The sequence below is a fragment of the Bufo gargarizans genome, chromosome 1, assembly GCF_014858855.1.
Source record: "Bufo gargarizans isolate SCDJY-AF-19 chromosome 1, ASM1485885v1, whole genome shotgun sequence".
Taxonomy (NCBI): Eukaryota; Metazoa; Chordata; class Amphibia; order Anura; family Bufonidae; genus Bufo; species Bufo gargarizans.
The window spans coordinates 676,588,871-676,612,435 of NC_058080.1; the positions used below are offsets into that span (position 1 = coordinate 676,588,871).

The following is a 23,565-nucleotide window of genomic DNA, read 5'->3' on the forward strand; positions in this document are numbered from 1 at the left end:
GGTAACATTGCCAAACTTTCCTTCTTTGTTCCACACTGAAGGGTGCCTGCTTGCTACTTTAGCAATGTAAAGGTAGGAAACTGAAAACGGGGGACTTGCAGGACATGTAACAGGACTATGAGGATAAGGCTCTGTTCACACTACTGTTAGGGTCCATTCTGTGGGGTTCTCCTTGCTTATGATACAATTTCTTGTTGTAAATCAAGAAAGAACGAAAGTCATGATGATACGGTGACAAAAGTCTTCAAAAGCACCTGTCAGCAGGATCCGTCCTATTAAACCAGGCACACTGGCTGGTAGTGTTGTTCCTGCTAATTAAATTGATAAAGGTCTTGGGACATTTACCTTGGCGTTTGAGAAAAAATACATTTATTCTTTATGAAAATGAGGGTCTCAGTGCACCAAGGCACTAGAAAACAGAGGTACACTGACGGGATAGGCCCCGCCCATTGGTGCACTGAAGCTCTCATTTGCATAAATAATAATTTTCTAGAGAACGCCGCAACAGACTTTCACAAGGCATCTTAACCAGCAGGATCAACTCTGCTGACATTTGTCACCCCATAAGACTCATTTCTCCCCCCAAAGTGAGGGGAAAAATGTCACTGTGTCCCATAGGGAGAATACTAATGAGCCATTACAGAAGCGCTCATTAATACCAGAGGACCAGGAAGCGGTGAATGCAGCGCACCCCGGGGTCTGTACGCACTGCTTCCTGGTCCTCTGCCCTCAGCTGTGCTTTGGCTGCGCACAGCGTGAGGGTGCTCTGTGACCTCAGGCTGTGTGCGTCAGGTCACAGTAATGCCGACCAAATGAGGCTTGGGGCTGATCTGAGACCTGGGGGGTCCCCTCTCAGGTCTGAATAGGGAGGGGGGGGGGGGGTCTTATTTATATTAAGGCTCTTATCTGAGATCTGATTGGTAGTTATTCACATTGGGGTCTGAGCTGAGGTCTGATTGTGGGTCTGATTGAGGGTATTATTAACATTGGGTGTCTGATTGCCAATCTGATGTCTAATTTTTTTCTCATTGTCCTCCCCTAAAACCTACCTGTGTCTTACAGGCCAGTGCGTCTTATAGGGCGAAAAATACGGTAATTTGCCCAGAGTCTTTGATCACCAATACCAGTAAACTAGGACAACACATTAGTTTTAGATAACACATCTACAATGCTAGCACAGGGGCAGACAGACACCAGTGGAGAACATCTTAAAGGGAGTCTGTCATCAAAGTTTCACCTTTTTAACCCTTCCCATAGCTTTCTAGCAGCCTTACAGTTAATAAAAACGTTACCTTTATGAGCAATCCTGGACTTATAAAACCGGCAAAAAACAACTTAGTAGCATATGCAAATGAGGGCTCGCAAGTGCCCAGGGTCTGCTTTGCCCTCGTAGGTACCCAGCTAGCTCAGCCTTATTGTCGCTTCCCCCCGCCCATTCTTTCCCTCCGACCGCCCATCTACTTACTTCTTGTTTCGCCGAGATCCCGTGCCTGCGCACTGCAATGCCCATTCCTTGTACGGCATCACAGTAATTAATGCGCATGTGCCGGCCGACGGACTGAGTGCACAGGCGCGGGATCTCGGCGAAACAAGAAATAAGTAGATGGGCGGTCGGAGGGAAAGAATGGGCGGGGGGAAGCGACAATAAGGCTGAGCTAGCTGGGCACCTACGAGGGCAAAGCCACCCCATGGCACTTGCGAGCCCTCATTTGCATATGCTACTAAGTTGTTTTTTGCCGGTTTTATAAGTCCAGGATTGCTCATAAAGGTAATGTTTTTATTAACTGTAAGGCTGCTAGAAAGCTATGGGAAGGGTTAAAAAGGTGAAACTTTGATGACAGACTCCCTTTAAGAGCTCCAAAGGAGGATGCAGTCAGTCAAGTCATTATGCCATATGCTTATAATAACCATGGAAATAAAATTTGCCTGTTTCAATGGCCAACACAAAACTGTAAAAAAATAAATAAAAATAAATAAATAAATAAAGATTAAAAGATTAATTTCAGTAGTACAGAAGAGGATTTACAATCTTCAAAAGCACAATGAAAATGTGGCCCCTTTTGATTCCCCAAGTGTACTGACTTTAGGATTGTCAGTAGGACAGACAGACCTCCACTGACAGATCCACAGCATGCAGACTCGACACTCATGGTCATAGTTGAGAGATCTGTTGCAGAATGTGGCGGATCAAGTGGATTGGGGAGCTAGGGTGGGTTGTGATGCGTCTTATAGGATAGGGGGAGGGAGGAAGGGTTTGTTAAAAATCTACATAGGTAGGGAGTCTTGACCTTTGACTTAATGTTAGAGTTCTTACTTGAAATGTTCGGGGGTTGTGGAGACATCTACCAGCGATTGTCTGGTGGAAACTCATCTGTCAGAGGAGACTTCCCGACTTCCCTGCGTATCGCCAGGGGATGGGTTGCGCAGACGTATCACTCGACCTTTACCAATTATTCTAGAGGAGTGACAGTCTTTATTCATAGGGCTATTGATTACGTCTGCGAGGCGTCCTCTGTTGATGATCAGGGGAGATTTGTTTTCTTATACTGTAAACTTGAGGGAAAATTATGTACCGTATTTTCCAGCGTATAAGACCACTTTCTAACACTAGAAATTATTTTTAAAAGTCGGGGGTCGTCTTATACGCCGGATATACTCAGATCGGATGGTATATTCTAACCCCCAGGTGTTCCCATGGTGACAGGGACGCTTGCCTGGGGGTTAGAATATACGGGCCCTGCTGCTCACAGGAGTACATTTATAAACTGTAATCGGTAACTTTAATCAGCGCTCATCTGTTTACTAGGGTCTCCTATGGCACACTTTCAGGTAGCTGGTTTTGAAGATGTTTGGGGACGTTTAGGGCATGGGAGAAGAGCATACTCATGCATAAGTAAATCTGGCAAATCTATGGTTAGGATAGATCTTGCCCTAATGAATATAAAATATATGAGTTATATAAAACGGATGAAATAGGAGACAAGATGTGCCTTTGCCCCTTGAGCTTTGTATGGGTTATGATAGGAATATAGGGAGACCCCCATTTAGATGAAATCCCTATTGGATGTCAGTAATGGAGAATCATGAAATAATACAACAGGAGATTTTTGGGATATTAATTATCACTAAGCTAAAATTCACCTAGTGTGGGATGCCTTTAAGGCCTTTATGGAGGGGAATATTCATTAGCAATATTGCTAATTTAAGGAAAGGGTATGGCATCAATGAGAAAAAGTTAAAAGAACTAGCGGTATCAGCTACACACTCTTTTTATAGTAATAAGACAGAAGAAAATAGGAAAGCTATGCAGGAGGCTAGTCAAGCCTATTCTGACTTTGTTGGAGAAGGCTCAACAGAGGCTATTCTTTAACGGTCAAAAATATTTTACAGAGTCAAGGGGTTCGGCAAATCTGTTGTCCATAGCGATTTCCAATCAAGAGCAGAAAAAGCAGATAATATTCGCCTAACTAGTGGTAAAATAGTTAATGGACAGGATCTTATAGAGAACCTTCTTGGACCACTTTTCAGATCTATATAAAGCAGATGGGTCCGCATTCGTGATGCGGAATGCACACGGCCAGTGCCCCTTGTATTGCAGAACCGCCGTATGCAGCCCGATATACGGCCACGGGAGCACAACGGCGGTGTAAAAGAGGCCTTAAGGGTAGACTGACATCATAGAGTGGACTTTGCGCTTATGACCCTTTTGTGGGGCAGAGGCGACAGCCACTTGCAAGCACAGCAGTCACTGGTGTCTATGCATGTATGACAAGTACGGCCATTATGCACCTAATACTACATTTGTCCAACAGTTGACACTGGAGAGTAAATGAGCATCCAACTTGCCATGGTAAATATAGCTGTCTAAAAGGGCTCTCTAAATCTAACTATATTGATGAGACAAGGGAAGAGACTCCTAAGAAGTGGCAGCCAGACATGTAAAGGGAAATGTGAAATAACAGGTGAGTCATTTGAGTTAAGGGAATGTATGAGGCGAGCTTACAAGCGGGTGCCAGGTGTATAATACGACACCCAGCAGCAATGACTAGGATCACACTGATCCCAGTCATTTAACCCCTGAGCAGTTAGAGGAAGGGGGCTCCTCTACCCACCATCTGAGGCCAAAATCATGGAGCCATTGCTATAACAGTCTAGGGCCTTGTGAAGGCTTCCAGGTCTGTCACAGGAAACTGCCTGCAAAGCCGTGCCAGCAGGCAGCTGGTAAAAAACCCACAGACTGCAATAGTATTCTATTACAGACTATGGTACGAGAACATCGCATGTTCAAGTCCCCTAAGAGGCCTACAAATTACAAAAATGTTTTAAAAAGTTTTAAAAAAAAGACCACAAAAATATTAAACATTCATATCGCCGTATCTGAAAATGTCCAAACTTAAATTAATTTTATTTTTTACATTTTCCAGTACAAGAATTGGTCAATTAAAGGGGTTCTGCACTTTCAATTAACTGATTATCTATCCTCTGGATAGATCATCAGCTTCTGATCGGCGGGGATTCGACACCCAGGACCCCCGCCGATCAGCTGTTTGAGAAGGCAGCGGCGCTCCAGCAGCGCCGCGGCCTTCTCGCTGTTTACCGCCGGGCCGCCCGCCCACTGACGTCACGACTTGTATCAACTAGAGTGGGCGCGGCTAAGCTCCATTCAAGTGAACAGAGCTTAGCCGCGCCCACTCTAGTGGATACAAGTCGTGACGTCAGTGGGCGGGCGGCCCGGCGGTAAACAGCGAGAAGGCCGCGGCGCTGCTGGAGCGCCGCTGCCATCTCAAACAGCTGATCGGCGGGGGTCCTGGGTGTCGGACCCCCGCCGATCAGAAGCTGATGATCTATCCAGAGGATAGATCATCAGTTAATTGAAAGTACAGAACCCCTTTAAAATGGTGCCAGTAAAAATACAATTTGCTTGCAAAAAATAAGCCCTCATGTGCTATATGAACAGAAAATTTAAGAAGTTGTGGTTCTTGGAAGGTGGGGAGAAAAAAAAAACTAATGCAAAAACAAAAATTGGCCGCGTCCCTAAGGGGCTAAACTTCTGCAACGCAGGTCAGATTACGCAGTGTTTGAACGAGATCTGTAAATCCCATCCACATGACTAGTACTGTAATCCGTATGTAAAATCAACAGCATTTCCGGTACGTGTGGACAAACACTTAAAGGGATTGTCTGGGTTAGGCTAGTTTTACACTAGCAGCAAGGGACTCCAGCAGGCTGTCCCGGCGGGTGAAAAGCCTGTCGGATCGGTCCTGCCGTTAGTGCACGTGTGCCCCCGGACTACTGCTCCGGTCCGATTGACTATAATGCGGGAGGGGCGGAGTTCCGGCAGCGGCACAGCAGCACACGCAGAGAGGATGACGGAATAAAAGTACTATATGTCCGTGCCGCTAGTGTGAAAGTACCCTTACAGTCATCAATATCAGATGGGGGAGGAAGGGGGTGAGAACCTGCGCCACCACCAATCAGCTGTTTCAGGCAGCCATGGCGCCAGAAACTATACAATGTACACAGCTGGAAGCAGACAGCTCCATACACCATTGAGTGGCAATACTGGGGTAGTGCAATTCAGCTCCAATTCCAGACCCCATCAATCTTGAGGATAAGTCATCAATATATGACAACCCCTTTAATATAAATGAGGATATTCCCCATCTGAAGTACAATGACCAGAAGCCAGAAAGCATCTACATGTAATCCTACCATCATATAACAGTTAGACTTTTACAGTATTTCCTACAGTTACATGTGGCATAGAGAAGACCCCAGCGGGTATGGATATATGACCAGAGTAATCGCAGCATGCAGCGACAGCACAACATATGATGTATTTCAACTCAGCATTTCATTCAAGCACAACATCCCCTGTCCATGTAAATCTAAGGTTCATTCATCATGACATATATGAAATATTATGTAAGGACATTCTGCGTAGTGAGAGATCACATCAGCATCCATACTCACCCTCTGCACATGGTACGACTATGAGGGCTCGGTCTATAAAGACCGTGTTGGTGAGATGCTGGGCCACACCGACACTGGAAGAGTCACGATACTTAATATAGCACACTTTGGAGGAAAAAGCAAGAGGGGCATTGCTGGAAGATAAAAGGAAGAACAATTAATCCGATCCATACTGCTCACGTACGAAAAACGAGATATCTGCAGTAATGTCTTTAAGCTTACAAACCTTTGGACTCTAAGGCTAATTTTACACTCGCGTTTTGGGCGGATCCGTACTGGATAGGGATCGACCGATTATCGGATTTACCGATATTATCGGCCGATATTCAGGATTTTGAACACTATCGGTATCGGCATCTATTTTGCCGATATTCCGATAGTGTATGGGGAACACAGATCGCGCTGCTCTCAGCTCTCTCCGTGTTCCCCTTAGCAGCACAGGGGAGAAGGAGCAGTGTCTCCTCCCCCTGTGCTGCTCCTGCCGCTGCCACCAATGTAAAAACAGGGGACAGGAGGAGGGGAGGAGCTGTGGCCACTGCGCCACCAATGAAGTTTAATCTATCATTCATTCATATACAGGAGGCGGGAGCTGGCTGCGCAGGATCACATAGCCGGCTCCCGGCCTCTATGAGCGTTAGCTGCGATCTGCGGTAGTTAACTCCTCAGGTGCCGCGGATCGCAGCTACAGCTGATAGAGGTCGGGAGCCGGCTATGTGATACTGCAGCCAGCTCCCGCCTCCTGTATATGAATAAATGCGAGATTAAGCTTCATTGGTGGCGCAGTGCGCCCCCCCAAGCCCCCCAGTATCAGACATTGGTGGCGCAGTGCGCCCCCCCCAGTATTAAGCATTGGTGGCACAGTGCGCCTCCCCCCCCCCCCCCCCCCCCAAGCATTAAGCATTGGTGGCGCAGTGCGCCCCCCCTCCCCCCCCCCCAGTATTAAGCATTGGTGGCGCAGTGCGCCTCCCCCCCAAGCCCCCCCAGTATTAAGCATTGGTGGCGCAGTGCGCCCCCCCCTCCCCCCCAGTATTAGGCAGTGGTGGCTCATAGGGCCCCCCCACCCCAGTCGCAGTGCACCTCTCCACAGGATCCCCTCTCCCTTGCTCCTCCGATCGGAGCCCCAGCAGTGTAATGCTGGGGCTCCGATCGGTTACCATGGCAGCTAGGACGCTATTGAAGCCCTGGCTGCCATGATAACCTCCATGCTGCTGTGTGCACAAAGCACAGAGCAGCAGGGACAGTGTGAGCTTCTATTCACCCTGATAGATCTCTATCAGGGTGAATAGGACAAGGGTTCTAGTCCCTAAGGGGGCTAAAAGTTAGTTAAAAAAAAAAAGTTACAAAAAAAATAATAAAAACACCAAAATATTAAATATAAATGAAAAAGAAAGATTTACAAAAAAAAAAAAATACACATTAACAATAAACATTAATTTTCAGCAGATTTGTGGGAATTTATTTTATTTTTTTCAAAAATGAAAATTCCCAGAATATCGGTATAAATTATTGGCTATCGGCCTGAAAGTTCACAAATTATCGGTATCGGCCCTAAAAAATCAATATCGGTCGATCCCTAGTACTGGATCTGCAAAAACGGATCCGTTACAATAATTGAACTGCATGCATCCGTCATGAACGGATCAGTTTGTATTATCTGTAACATAGTCATCCGTCATGAACTCCATTAAAAGTCAATGGGAGACGAATCCGTTTTCTATTGTGCCAGATTGTGTCAGAGAAAACATTTGGCTCAGTTTCGTCAAGTGGACAGCAAAACGCTGCAAGCAGCGTTTTGGTGTCCGCCTCCAAAGCAGAATGGAAACGGAACCGAGTCAAACTGATGCATTTTGAGTGGATCCCTTTCCATTCAGAATGCACTAGGGAAACACTGATTCGTTTTGGACCGCTTGTGAGAGCCCATAATGGAAAGCCAAAACGCGAGTGTGAAAGTCTAACAGTGACATTTCTTTGTCAAATCAAAAATGAACATTATATGTAAAATACAAAAAAACATATGCAGAAGACAGCAGCATTTACCCCAGCCTGTGGTCTGAGTGAAAGCTGCAAAGGAATGGTGTGCGTGAAGGTGCCAGAGCTGTGCACATCATATCACCTGCCGTGTCTAAGGCCCCTTTCAGCCGAGCGAGTTCCAAGCATTGGACTTGCAGCATGAGTATAGTTACAGTTCTGGAATGTATTGTATAACACGGACATAATGCTGCCAGTTTTATCCAATACATTCCAGAACTGTAAGGGTTACATAGCATCATAAATAAATATAATGCTATGTGACCACGTCAATGCTGGGAGGTCAGGACAGGAGCTGCTGCATACTCACGCTACGAGTACGATGCGTGGAACTCACTCGTCTGAAAGGGGCCTAAGGCGTCTTGCACACGAACGTTGTGCATCCGTTCTGTGCATTGGGGACCGCAACTTGAATGGGTCCGTGATCTGTCCGCACCGCAAAAAAAATAGAACAAGTTCTATTTTTTTGCGGTGCGGAGGCACGGACAGAAACACTACGGAAGCACACGTTGTGCGTAATGCTTCTGTGGGGTTCCGAACCGTGATTCCATTCCGCATCTTTGTGATTGTGGACCCATTCAAGTGCACTACAGAGTAGTGCATTCAACAATTACAATACAGTACAGCAATACTATATATGCGAAAACGGACAGCACATCCAGTAGAAAAAGTGGTAGTTTATTGGGCCACAGTGGCAATTTACGCTGTGAATTGGTGCTGCCATACTTATATATACACACACACACACACACACACACACACTGCTCACAAAAAGTTAGGGATATTTGGATTGTGGGTGAAACTTCAGGATGAGCCTAAAGTGCACTCTAACCTTTACAGGTGAACTTAAAGGGGTTCTGCAGTTTGTTTAAACGGATGATCTATCCGGCGGGTGTCCGACATCTGGGACCTCCACCTATCAGCTGTTTGAGAAGACATCGGCGCTCCTTAAGCGCTGCGGCCTTCTCACTGTTTACCGCTGGCCCAGTGACGTCACGACTAGTATCAACTGGCCTGGGCGCGGCTAAGCTCCGTTCGAACGTCACTGGGCCAGCGGTAAACAGTGAGAAGGCCGCGGCGTTCCTGGAGCGCCGCTGCCTTCTCAAACAGCTGATCGGTGGGGGGCCCGGATGCTGATGATCTATGCAGAGGACAGATCATCAGTTTAAACAAACTGCAGAACCCCTTTAATGTGACCTTCTATGAACTTTTAAATGCACATGTTCAACTCTTCAATGTTTCAGTACTTTTTGCACAACTTGCTGTTCTCTAACAAGGAGCTTAACGGCAAAATTCACAACAGGTGTTTGATCCATGAATCGGCCAATAAATTTCCTGGTTCAATTAGAATTGGTATTTAAACAGTCCTTCTCATCATGCTGTTCACATTTTGACATCATGAGACCAACACGACACCTAACAATTGAACAACAGTACCTCGCCATTGTGAGGCTTTAAGCAGGGTGTTCTCAGACGGAAGTGGCCTCTGAGCTTAGAGTGTCACAGAATGTCATCAGCAGGTCGTAACAGAGATACAGAGAGACTGGAAGAGTCACAGAACGGCATAGAAGTGGACGTCCTTTGGCCACATCCCACACTAATGACCGCTTCATTGTGAACAATGCCCTGCGGAACCGGATGATGAATGCCACACAACTCCAGGCACATTTAAAAGGCACCCAAGTGTCACTTCAGACCATTCAAAACCATTTACATCAGCCTGGTCTGCGTGCTAGACAACCTGCAAGGGTACCTGACCACACCACCAGGCACAGGTGTCATCATTATGCATCAGTGCTGTTCACTAATGAAAGTCGATTCACACTGAGCAGAAATGACGGCTGCCAACAATATTGGAAATGACAAGGAGAGCACTATGCATCAGCCACTGTTGAGTGGTGGTGTTCCAGTGTGGGCAGGTGTGCCTAGTCAATACCGAACTGCCCTACACTTTGTGAATGGTACAGCGACAAGCCCATACTACTATAATTTCATCTTCATGGATGACAATGCACCAGCTCATCAAGGTCGCATCATTGGAGAACGGCTGCTGGAGACTAGGGGGACCTCAAATGGAGTAGCCTGCACTTTCTCCAGACCTGAATCCCATTGAAAACCTATGGGATCAGCTAAATCACCGTGTAGAGGCTTGTAACTCTGTACCCCAGAACCTCAATGACCTGAGGGCTGCCCTTCAAGAAGAGTGGGATGCCATGCCTCAGCAGACAATAAGTCAACTTGTGAACAGCATGAGACGTCGTTGTCAAGCTGTAATTGATGCTCAAGGCCACACGACAAGTTCCTGAGGCACTGACGTTTTGTGGGGGTATACCCACCACTGGTGTTGGCTTTGTTTCAGTAAATAGTTTGAGATGAGGAAATCACCACTGCTGCTTCTACTTACCTGCCCTACTTTCATGATAGAATATCACTGTAGCGTGAAATTTTGGGTACCTGGAGTCGGAGGCGGCAAAACATGAACCAACTCCGACTAGATATAAATTGGAATAAAAATTTTAAAAAAGCAAGTTTAAATGTCCCAATTCACAAAAAGTTATAATTAGTTACCATATTTTTTGCCCTATAAGACGCACCTAGGTTTTTGAGGAGGAAAATAAGAAAAAAAAATTTTTGAACCAAAAGGTGTGCTTTTGGTGGGTTTTGAACTAATGGTGGTCTGTGGATGGCACTGTTATGGGGGCATCTGTGGATAGCCAGAAAAGGAAGCAATATGGACAATTACAATACATTAGTAAGTGCCTTGTATTAACTTCCGTTACATAATAAATAATATTTGCTTCAGAGAGACAACCGCTTTATTGATTAAAAAGCGGTGTCCATCTCTCCCTATAAAGTGTCCTTCAGTGGATTTTTTTTAAATCTGGCTACGGCCGCTTTCAGGTGAGCCTATTTGGCGGATTTGTTTTCAATTACACACATTACTGTCTGCAGTGCATAAATAATGAAGAAAGGAAGAAATACGCACGTAAATCCTGATGGTATATCCTCAAGATCCTGAGCCAGAATACCGATGGATTTCAATATGCTCGCCTGAAAGCAGCCTAAGGACTCATGCAACACATTTAATTTCGCTTACGTTCCGGGGTTTTTTTTGCGGACCGTATGCGGAACCCATCACTTCAATAGGTCCGCCAAAACGGAAGGTACTCCATGTGCATTCAGTTTATGTATTTCTGTTCTGCAAAAAAGTAGTGCATGTCATATTATTGTCCGCAAATCACAGTCCGAAGCCCCATTCAAGTCAATGGGTCTGCAAAAAATACGGAACACATCCGTATGTCATCCGTATTTTGCGGATCAATACTGTAGAAACGTTATGCCCAGCACATATTGCTCATGTGTTTGGTGATTAATAAGTTAGCTTCCGATCCGCAAAAAATGGACCACATACAGAAACCATACGGATATGTTTTGTGGAATAACGGAACAGAAGAGGACCTACATCAGAGAAAGAAAAAACCTTAGATACGGGACAACGGATCCGTGAAAAAAGACTGCAAAACAACAACGGTCGTGTGCATGAGCACTAAGGCTGCGTATCTACAGTGTTACAATATTAATTGGTTCCAGGACGACCATTGTAAGCTTAAACAACTGGAACTTGAGTCCAGAACTATCTATGGAAAACCTGTAATTGGTTCCAAAGACCAACAATTTTATCTCAGGATAAGAAACAGTGAAGTTTTAAGAACAATTAGCAGATAACCAAGACAGATAAATCAAGTCCTTACATATAACAGTCAGGAATGGATGCTGGAAATCACTTTCTATGGCGAGGACAGGAGCTTCTTCAGGGCTTTGCCTGTACCAGGAAAATAACCTGAAGCTGCAGCTCACGTGGTGTCCAAAGGAGCATCTGATCCTGGCACAGACAGGGGGCAGTACCGAACACGTTATACTGCTGAGGAGCTACCGGACAACCAATAAGGGCTGTTTTACCAGAGAAATGGTCGATTGGTTGGACCCGAGTCTGAGGCATTGTATATGGTGTCTAGTTTCAAAAAAACATTGCTGAAAATATTGTATCCTGAGGGGTCACTGTTATATTACAGGAGCAGAACAAAAATGACTGAAGTGCGACACAACCAGGGGCCAGTGAACCCCCTCCCCCAATTGCCATAAATGAATCCACCAGGTTTCCATCATGCAGCCCGTCTTTCTACCAAACAAAAAAGCACAGCACTCTGCACAATATTATTATTTTTTGAATGGGTGATGTGAATATAGCCCAAGAGGAGGTAATGTGATAAAATAATCCAATAACCCATACTTACCTATTCAATTAGCACCAGTCTTCCCTTGTGACCGCTGCAGCCAAGCGCTAGTGTATGGCTGCTGCGGTCACGTGGGTAGATGGAGGCGTCACTGCTGCAGGTAAGTAAGCAATGACTGGCAGGGAGCATAAGAGGTTAGTTTTGGTTATTTTAACTAATTTCTTGCTCTTCTATTCCCCACATGTAACCTCCCTGCACAAATGGGTCATGTGCGCTGCCACAGCCAATGACTGGCCTGAGTGGTGAGTGTCCTCAAGTGGCCGTCACATGCCACCGCTAAGGTCAGTCATCAGGAAATGTACATGTGGGGACTGGAAGTCTGGAGAAGGGAGCCCGGGACCCACAGATCCAGAATCAAGTAGCAGGGATCAGGTAACTAGAGCCCCAGTGGGACAGTGGTAGAATTTCTTTTAAAAAGTACATCATGGCAACCACTTCCCGACCACCCATTGACTATAAACGTCTTGGGCGGTCGGGTTTATTTCAGAGATGGCAGCTGCATGCTAATCGTGCAGCTGCTGTGCCAGGGTCCCGTTGTCAGTGACAGCAGGGCACCCCAGAGGGAAGGCATGGACAGTTCCCAGGTGTCCCTGCCCTCTAGATCCCTGTATACACAGCGCTGAATGACCGCTGTGTATACAGCAATGAAGCAATGTGCTGCTTCCTGTCCCGACCCGGTGGTCATGTGACCGCCGGGCAGGAGGGAGCAGGAGCTGTGGGGTCTTCCATAGACCTCGATCTGCCCTGCACTGAGGCTGGAAAACTAGAAACTTCCTGTTGGATGACGGGATCGAGAAGGACTATTTCATGTTTACCAACCAACCCAGGTCTGCAATTTTTTGCAAAAAATAGTCTGTTTGACTGATTGCTTCTAATTCTGAGTTTCCTATTATAAGGAAATCGTCCAAGTAAGGTAATATTAGTAGTCCTTCTTGTCTTAGAGGAGATATCATCTCTACAACCAGCTTTGTGAAGATCCTTGGTGCTGAGAAAGGAAGGGCGGCGAATTGGAAATGATGCATTGAGCTCTCGTTGTCTCTTAGTGCAAATCTGAGATATTTTTGTAAGTAGAGATAGATAGGAGCATGATGGTAAGCGTCTTTTAGATCGAAGCATGTCATATAAGCTCCTTCTTTGACTAGGGGGACGACAGACTAAAACTATTCCATTTTGAACTTCCTGTAAGTAAATCTTTAAAATTTATGATGGTACGAGAATATCCGTCTGGTTTTTGGACTAAGAAAAACCTTGAATAGAAGCCCTTCCGCTATCTAAGGCTACTTTCACACTAGCGTTCGAGCGGATCCGATCTGAACGGATCCGCTCATATTAATGCAGGCGGTGGCTCCGTTCAGAACGGATCCGTCTGCATTATATTGTCAAAAAATGTCTAAGTGTGAAATTAGCCTGAACGGATCCGTCCAGACTTTCACATTGAAAGTCAATGGGGGACGGATCCGTTTGAAGATTGAGCCATAGTGTGTCATCTTCAAACGGATCCGTCCCCATTGACTTACATTGTAAGTCTGGACGGATCCGCTCGCCTCCGCACGGCCAGGCGGACACCCGAACGCTGCAAGCAGCGTTCAGGTGTCCGCCTGCTGAGAGGAGCGGAGGCTTAACGCCGCCAGACTGATGCATTCTGAGCGGATCCGCGTCCACTCAGAATGCATTGGGGCTGGACGGAAGCGTTCGGGTCCGCTTGTGAGCCCCTTCAAACGGAGCTCACAAGCGGACAGCCGAACGCTAGTGTGAAAGTAGCCTAATTCGGGTACATTTTTACTACCCCTTGCCATATTTTTGATAAAACGGTGGGGCTGTGGGAAGTGGACTGAAATCTTCATGGAGGAGTTGAAGAAAATTCTATTTTGTAACCATTCTTCGCGATCTCTAAAGCCCAGGGATTTGAAGCTACAGATTTCCACTGGGTCAGAGAATTCCTCAACCTCCTTGATTTTAGTTTCTTTTTACTCCCTACTAAAGAAAAGCAACCAGGTATCAGAAAGCAACATTCAAAAGAAAACATGGCATTTGCAAATTATCCCCACAGGGGAACTCGCAGAAGGAGCCGCCGAAGGTGGGTCTGCGTTGTCCATGCGGGTTCAAGGGGCCTCTGGAGCTGACATGCTGCTGGAGTCAGTGGAGACATCATTGTCAGAATCACCTCCTCGTTTTCACATGGAGCGGCGTCTGACGTCATCAGCCCGTTTTCCAGGAGCAATGACACTTCCTCACACGTGACCTGAAGCTCCGTCCCCTGCGGACCTCGCCTGGCCGTTCGGCGTCCCGCTTTCCCAGGTCTGCTTCCTCACCAGAGGGAAGGGAGACCATGCAGCAAGGGGTGAGAGCAGGCTGAACTGGAAGGACAAATGTCTTTTATCGCCTTATATACTATGTTACCCAAACTTCCTCTGCCCAGCTTTAGCAACAGCGGGTGGGAAGAGGAGAAGATTGGTAAGCCAATCCTACCACTAAAGGCACAAAATCTAAGAAGTAAAAGTAAACTCTTCACCTCCCCTCTGGGAGGCATCTCTGTGCGACGCCCTGGTAGAGACAGGAAACACTGAAGGGAGAGTGTGGGCGGTGGCTGTGTGTTCCTGCCCCTATGTGTAAGCCGTCATGGTGAATGAAATGAAAAATATACATATTTGGTATTGCCGCATACGTAACAACTGGCTCTACAAAAATATCACATGATCTACCCCATCAAGTGAATGGCGTAAAAAATAAAATAAAAAAATCTGCCAAAACAGCATTTTTTAGTCACCTCACAAAAAACATGATATCAAACAAAAAGCCGTATGTAGCCCAAAATGGTAGCAATAAAAAAAGTCACCTCACAAAAAAAAAAAAATTACATACTGTATTTGGTATTGCTGCATCCGTAACGACCGGATCTACAGAAATATCACATGATCTACCCTATCAAGTCAACAGTGTGAAAAAAAATATATAGAAAAATGACACCAAACAGCTTTTTTTGAAATTTCACCTACCAAAAAATTTGATAAAAAGCTACCGGAAAGCCAAATCTATGCTGTGCCAATAAAAACGACAGCTTATCCGGCAGAAAATAAGCCCTCGCGGCTCAGTCAACAGAAAAATTAAAAAGTTATCGCTCTTAAAAACCATGACAGAAAATTCCATGTTAGAAAATCCAGATGATGCTCCCTCCCTTCCGAGTCCTGGCATATCCCCAAATAACAGTTTATGACAATAATTGGGGTGATACTGTATTCAGGAGAAAATGGGCAGAAAATTGTGTGGAGATATTCTCTTGTTATCTTGTGTGAACAAGAAAGTTTGGGCCTAAAGCCTAAACTTTTCATTTTCACAACCAAGGGTTATAAATTCTATGAAACGCCTGTTGGGTCAAAGTGCCCGCTACACCCCTTAAAAATTTCTTGGGTGGTGTAGTTTACAAAACGTGGTCACTTTTTGGGGGTTTTCACTGTGGGGTTACCTCAGGGCCTCTTCAAATGCAACTTAGCACCCCAAGACCTTTCCAGCAAAATCTGCCCTCCAAAAATCATATGGTGCTCCGTGCCATCTGAGCCCTGCCGTGTGCCCACACAGAGAAATATGACCACATATGGGGTGTTTCTATAAACTGCTGAATCAGGGAAATAAATATTGAGGCGGCGCCCGCTCCATCCTGTCGTTGGATGCCACCAAAGCCTTCGACAGGGTGGAGTGGACTTTTCTCTGGGAGGTGATGAAAAAAATGGGCTTTGGCCCTAGATTTAAGGCGATGGTTCAGTTATTATACAGCTCCCCAGCTGCTAGGATCAGGATTAACGATACGATTACAGAGAGCTTCACCTTAGGAAGAGGCACCCGCCAAGGCTGTCCTCTCTCCCCTCTTTTGTTCAATATTTATATTGAACCTTTAGCAGCCAGTATAAGGCAGGATCTGCAGGTGACCGGCTTTGGTATAATGGGGAAGCATGACCGTGTATCTCTCTACGCAGATGACATCTTGGTTTTTCTTCAAACAGAAACCACTCTCCCTCGTATAATGAATTTGGTTGGTTTTTTCTCTGCTCCGTCTGGCCTGGAGATCAATTGGGAGAAGACTGTTCTCCTCCCTATAGACGAGCTGCAAGGCGATTGGGATAACCAGTTAACAGTCTCTGAATCAATAAAGTACCTGGGGATTTCAGTTTCTGCCAAACCTCAGGAATATCTACAACTTAACTTGATTCCCCTGCTGATAAAGCTGAGGGCTAAAATCAAGATATGGCAAAAAATTATGCATACAAGAGCTGATAGAATTTCTTTAATAAAAATGGTAGTACTGCCCCAGGTTCTTTATGTCCTGCGCAACTCGCCTGTATGGATCGCAGATAAGTATTTTAGACTGATAGAGCGGATGCTTAACGACCTACTATGGGGGAGGAAGCGTGTTAGATTGAAGGCGCTTTATTTCTCCATGCCTTATAACCAGGGAGGCCTTAACCTCCCCTATTTTAGGGGTTATTTTATGGCCTCTCAACTCTGCCTTTTTAAGGACTGGGAAAATAGCAGCTTTTGCAGTAAAGTGGTGAAAGACTCAGGTTTTACGGATTTCTTTACTGTATTGGAGTCCGACTATTTATCAAATATACAGACCGGGCATACACTTTTCTGCAGAATGGCTATAAAGACCTGGCGGGTTATTAGGAGCTGGTGTGGAGTTAAGGCATCACTTATATGTACCCCACTATGGCATAATCCAAAGCTTTTGAATTTTAGGGACTTGAATTGCTGCCAGTATTGGAGGACTAGGAATATTGAGTACTTACATCAGGTGGTTAGTGGTGGACAAATTCTGTCCTCGATGGAATTAGGGCAAAGGGCTAATCTGAGTGAGGTGGCCTGGTACGCATATTTTCAATTGAGGTCTGCACTTTCTAGTACTTTGAATAGTCACCTTTTTTTAATAGATACTCCTGAATTCTTACACGATTTAATTATTAAGAAATCCGCCACGAAAATTAAAATATCACAGTGCTATAGACACTTAATGAAACATTTTTTTTTTGGGTCTTCTTTCACCAGGACAGAAGTCCTGGTCTTCGTTACTTTTAGAGGTGGGTCCCCCAAATTGGGAGAACATAGGGGAAAGTTTAAAATATGTTTCACACAATTTTAATCATACTGTTGTACAATTTAACATTTTGCACAAAATATATGTGACACCTATGTGGTTATATAGAAGAGGACTTAGAGCCTCCTCCGATTGCCCGCGCTGTGGCGACTCCGAGGCAGACCACTTACACCTGTTTTGGGACTGCCCAATGGTGGGCAGCTACTGGAGATCGGTCCAGACCACTCTGGCTCGTAAACTTAATATTGTTGTTCCTCTGTCTCCCAGGATATTGGTCTTGGGAGACTTATCGAAGGTTAATTATCAGCCCATAAAACGTCAAGCCTAAACTTTTCATTTTCACAACCAAGGGTTATAAATTCTATGAAACGCCTGTTGGGTCAAAGTGCCCGCTACACCCCTTAAAAATTTCTTGGGTGGTGTAGTTTACAAAACGTGGTCACTTTTTGGGGGTTTTCACTGTGGGGTTACCTCAGGGCCTCTTCAAATGCAACTTAGCACCCCAAGACCTTTCCAGCAAAATCTGCCCTCCAAAAATCATATGGTGCTCCGTGCCATCTGAGCCCTGCCGTGTGCCCACACAGAGAAATATGACCACATATGGGGTGTTTCTGTAAACTGCTGAATCAGGGAAATAAATATTGAGGCTTGTTTTGTTAACCCTTGATGTGTCACAGGAAAAAAAACATAATAATTGGAAATCTGCAAAAAAAAAGTGAAATTTAGAAATTGTATTTAATTTCTGTGGAATACTTAAAGGTTTAAGAACATTTCTAAAACCAGTTTTGAATAGTTTGAGGGTGTCGTTTCTAAAATGGGGTATTTATGGGTGGTTTAATATTATGTGGGCTCCTCAAGATGACTTTAGAACTGAACCTTAAAAAAATTGATTTGGGAAATTTTCTTAAAAATTCCAAAAATTGCTTCTAAAATTCTAAGGCCCGTTTCACACAGGCGAGTATTCTGCACGGGTGCAATGCGTGATGTGAACACATTGCACCTGCACTGAATCCTGACCCGTTCATTTCAGTGGGGCTGTGTACATGAGTGATGTTGTTCACGCATCACTGCTGCGTTGCGTGAAAATTGCAGCATGTTCTATATTCTGCAATTTTCCCACAATGCAGGCCCCATAGAAATGAATGGGGCTGCGTGAAATTCGCAGTGCATCCGCAAGCAAGTGCGGATGCGGTGCGATTTTCACGCATGGTTGCTAGGAGATGATGTTAGTAAATAGGGATGAGCAACCCTGGACCCCATTAAAGTCAATTCACTGTATTATTTTCCCTTCTAACATGGTTATAAGGGAAAATAATAGCATTCTTAATACAGAATGCCTACTAAAATGTCCATAGAGGGGTTAACAACTAAAAACTCACCTCATCCACTTGATCGCGCAGCCGACAGTCTTCTTTCTTCTTTCTGCAGGACCTGCGCTGACGTCAGCGCAGGTCCTGCTTAATGAAGACGGAAGGAAGAAGAAAGACGACTATGCCGGCTGCGCAATCAAGTGGATAAGGTGAGTTTATTTTTTATATTTTTTAACACCTCAATGGACATTTTACTTAGCATTATGTATTAAGAATGCTATTATTTTCCCTTTTAACCATGTTAGAAGGGAAAATAATAAAATGAATAGAATACCTAACCCAAACCTGAACTTCAGTGAAGAAGTCCAGGTTCGGGTCTGGGTACCACATTCAGTTTTTAATCACGCGCGGGCAAAAAGCATTGCACTCGTTCAGAAAAAAATGAACAACGGAACGCAATCACAGACAAAACTGACTGAAATTGTGTGCCTACTCGAGCGGGTTTGCCGTAACACATCCAAAAAAAATCTGTGACGCCCGTGTGCAAGGGGCCTAAACCTTCTAACGTCCTACAAAAATAAAATCACATTACCAAAATGATGCCAACATAAAGTAGACATATGAGGAATGTTAATTATTAAATATTATGAGGTATTACTATCTGTCTTAAAAGCAAAGAGATTCAAATTAAAAAAACTGAATTAAAAAAAAAAAATGTATAAAGTTTAAATATATTGACTAAAATTTACCATTAACAAAAAGTACAACGTGTCACGAGAAAACAATCTCAGAATGCCTTGGATAAGTAAAAGCGTTCCAAAGTTATTACCACATAAAGTGACATATGTCAGATTTGCAAAATTAGGTGGTTAAGGACAAGTTATTGGTCACATGCCCTTCACACATGACTGCTGAGGCCACATGAGAAGCATGACTGCTGCAGGACCAGCAGGGACTGGACCTGCGCCTCTGGAGCAGCAGGATATTTAAAAGCTGAGTAATGTTTTTCCTTTTTTTTAACCTTTGCATCCTGATGTGCAAAATCAAAACAGATCCGTTAAATGAGGTTCTCTGCTGGATCTCAATACCGGAATTAACAGCGCAACTGTGAGAGTAGCCTTGGTTGTTTCTTTGCCCCTAAAAACGGGGCATGGACAAATGGATGCTTAGTAATGGACGCGCCGGGTCTTTGGGCACAAACTAATGGTGTAAACCGAGGCAATCCTGAGCTGGCATCGGCGATAGTGTGCATTTTCTTGCAAAATGTGGCAGATCTATCAAAGTGTGTGTGACAAACTTGGCGCTTCTTCTGAAGCCAGAAATTGTGCATCTTCCCAATTACATACAATATACACACACAATACAAGCCGAGACTCGAGGAACCCGCTGTGTTGTCACCCACGGACCCTCATTCATCAGCCCCTCAGTTACTGGCCATTGGCATGACAATGGATATGGTGTGCCAGGAAAGATCCTATGCTGCCCCCTATAGGACATACATGTGTGCGCTATACATGTGCTACACTGGGCCTCCTTTATCATAACTGTCTGTTACCAGCCTATCAAAGCACGGCTTTCATTTCTTAGCCAGTTCTGGCTATATGTAAGCCGTGCTGTGATTGGCTGGTAAGGAAAACGCTTATCTGCAGTAATGTATGCACGGGCCCTGAACATGTATACAGCATACTGCACCCATCACAAGTGACTAGTACTATTAATGTTATACAGCATTAGAGCCGCCCGGACAACGCACTCACTCGGGTGGGTAAAGCCGCAGCTCTTCCACGTCTCCCAGGAAGGAAAAAAGCGTCCGCATTTGCTCGCTGGTGACGGCGGCGTTCAGGTTGGTCACCTGAATGACCGTGGTCTGCCCGTTGCTCATGGCGGTGGCGGCGGGGTCTGCACCGGAGGGACCGACGCAGGAAACCAACCGCCCGAGAGCGCGGACCAACAAGTGCAGCTGCACCAGGGGATAGACTGCCACCGGAAGAAGCGCGCCTGTGCCGCACTCACGCAGCGCTCCCTAGCGGCCAGACTGAGAAATGCTGTAGATCCAAACCTTCCAATAGGGGAGAAAGGCCCTGATTCACCAAGACCAGCGTTTGGAGAAGCCATTGGTGGCGTTAGAGAGGAGCTGTCCCCTCTCCTGACATGTCTGCTTAGTAACTACTCACATTCCCCATGTAATAACCATTCTGGAGTGTCTGTTCTTATGACTATGACGTGCTGCTCCTTTATTACTCCTGAGTTACTAGGAGTCTGTGGTAAAGATACAGATGGGGTGTCACCGCACAGTCTGGCGCTAGCAGTACTGATTACATAGTCAGGCTCCATTCAGACATCCGTAGTGCATCGCGGATCCACAATACATCTGGCCGGCACCCCCATAGAAATGCCTATTCTTGTCCGCAATTGCGGACAAGAATAGGAGATGCTCTATTTTCTTGTGGAGCTGCGGACCGGAAGATCGGGGCCGCGCTCCGGAGATGCGGATGCGGAGAGCACATAGTGTGCTCTCCCCATCTCTTCCGGCCCCATAAAAAATGAATAGGTCCTCACCCGTTCCGGATAATTGAGGAACGGATGTGGACCTATTCTACGGACGTCTGAATGGAGCCTCAGACTGTGCAAGGACACGCCCCCAACTGATAACACCAATCTGTACATTTACTACAAACTGCTATCAAATAATACATTTCTAGTTAAAATAATAAAGGAATGGCACAGCACGGACTCGTAAGAATAGAGGCTCCAGAGATGTTACATGGGGGATGTGAGTAGTTAAACAGACGTGTCAGGAGAGGGGACAGGTCCTCTGTAAATGCCAATTGCCTCTGGAAAACTCGCAAGAAACAAGTGTAGAAATAAGAAACTTCCCCCAAAGAGATTTTCTTTCAAACTACGAAAAATGATAGAATAATTACAGCAGCCATCAAAATGATATGTTAGTTCTGTTTAGCGCCCTGGACACATGCAGCCGCTAGGGATGAGTGAATCGACCGGATGAAATATCCGAAGTTGATTTGCATAATACTTTGTTTGAATACTGTAAGGAGCGAGTGCTCCGTACAGTATAAGGGTGCATTCACACGACCGTATAAATGGATCCGCATCCGTTCCGCAATTTTGCGGAATGGGGGAGGACCGATTTGGGTCCGCAAAAGATGTGGAGAGCACACCGGGTGCTGTCTGCATCCGTTGTTCCGTTCCACGGCCCCGCACCCAAAAATATGGAGCATGTCCTATTCTTGTCCGCGGTTGTGGACAAGAATAGGCATTCTCTATATAGCGCCAGCCATTTGTGGTCCGCAAAATGCGGAAACGCACACGGCGGGTATCCGTGTTTTGCAGACCGCAAAACACTTATGGTCGTGTGAATGCACCCTTAGAATGTATTGGCTCCAATGAGCCGAAGTTATTACTTCGCAAATTAATTTCTATTGTAAAAAACGATTTCCCGAACTCAGGTTCGGTTCCAGGGTACCACTCATAGGAGCCAATACATTCTAATACTGTACGGAGTGCTCGCTCCTTACAGTATTCAAGCGAAGTATTATGCAAATCGACTTCGGATGTTTCATCCAAAGTCGATTCCCTCATCCCTAGCAGCCACCAATGCACCGTTCCCTCATGGTCACAAACTCCCTTACTGTAGACTAGCCTCCGGCACACGACCGTGGTGCATGGTCCACATTTTGCAGACATATTCTATCTTTTGCAGAACGGACATATGAATGTGGAAAGCGCACGGACCATCCTTGTGGTCTCCGCATCCATACAGTTGCAAGAAAAAGTATGTGAACCCTTTGGAATGATATGGATTTCTGCACAAATTAGTCATAAAATGTGATCTGATCTTCATCTAAGTCACAACAATAGACAATCACAGTCTGCTTAAACTAATCACACACAAATAATTAAATGTTACCATGTTTTAATGAACGCACTATGTAAACATTCACAGTGCAGGTGGAAAAAGTATGTGAACCCCTAGACTAATGACATCTCCAAGAGCTAATTGGAGTGCGGTGTCAGCCAACTGGAGTCCAATCAATGAGATGAGATTGGAGGTGTTGGTTACAGCTGCCCTGCCCTATAAAAAACACACACCAGTTCTGGGTTTGCTTTTTACAAAGAAGCATTGCCTGATGTGAATGATGCCTCTCACAAAAGAGCTCTCAGAAGACCTACGATTAAGAATTGTTGACTTATATAAAGATGGAAAGGGTTATAAAAGTATCTCCAAAAGCCTTGCTGTTCATCAGTCAATGGTAAGACAAATTGTCTATAAATGGAGAAAGTTTAGCACTGCTGCTACTCTACCTAGGAGTGGCCGTCCTGTAAAGATGACTGCAAGAGCACAGCGCAGACTGCTCAATGAGGTGAAGAATCCTAGAGTGTCAGCTAAAGACTTACAAAAGTCTCTGGCATATGCTAACATCCCTGTTAGCGAATCTATGATACGTAAAACACTAAACAAGAATAGATTTCATAGGAGAATACGACAGAAGAAGCCACTGCTGTCCAAAAAGTCCAAAAAAACATTGCTGCACATTTCAGTTTGCACAAGAGCACCTGGATGTTCCACAGCAGTACTGGCAAAATATTCTGTGGACAGATGAAACCAAAGTTGAGTTGTTTGGAAGAAACACACAAACCTATGTGTGGAGAAAAAGAGGCACAGCACAGCAACATCAAAACCTCATCCCAACTGTGAAGTATGGTGGTGGGGGCATCATGGTTTGGGGCTGCTTTGCTGCGTCAGGGCCTGGATGGATTGCTATCATAGAAGGAAAAATTAATTCCCAAGTTTATCAAGGCATTTTGCAGGAGAACTTAAGGCCACCTGTCCACCAGCTAAAGCTCAACA

General features: G+C 45.2%; 1 protein-coding gene across 2 annotated transcripts in view; it reads right to left on the reverse strand.

The window, feature by feature from the left end:
- The window catches only part of SREK1 (splicing regulatory glutamic acid and lysine rich protein 1), a 77,309-nt gene extending 56,662 nt beyond the window's left edge, over positions 1-20,647 (reverse strand). For both annotated transcript variants that reach the window (XM_044276138.1, XM_044276137.1), the window contains exons 1-2: positions 20,453-20,647; positions 5,974-6,107 (exon numbers count right to left, since the gene is read on the reverse strand). In XM_044276138.1, coding sequence (XP_044132073.1) covers positions 5,974-6,107; positions 20,453-20,577 — 259 coding nt within the window. In that variant the 5' untranslated portion in view covers positions 20,578-20,647. The remainder of the gene's footprint in view (positions 1-5,973; positions 6,108-20,452) is intronic.
- Positions 20,648-23,565: the final 2,918 nt, after the last annotated feature.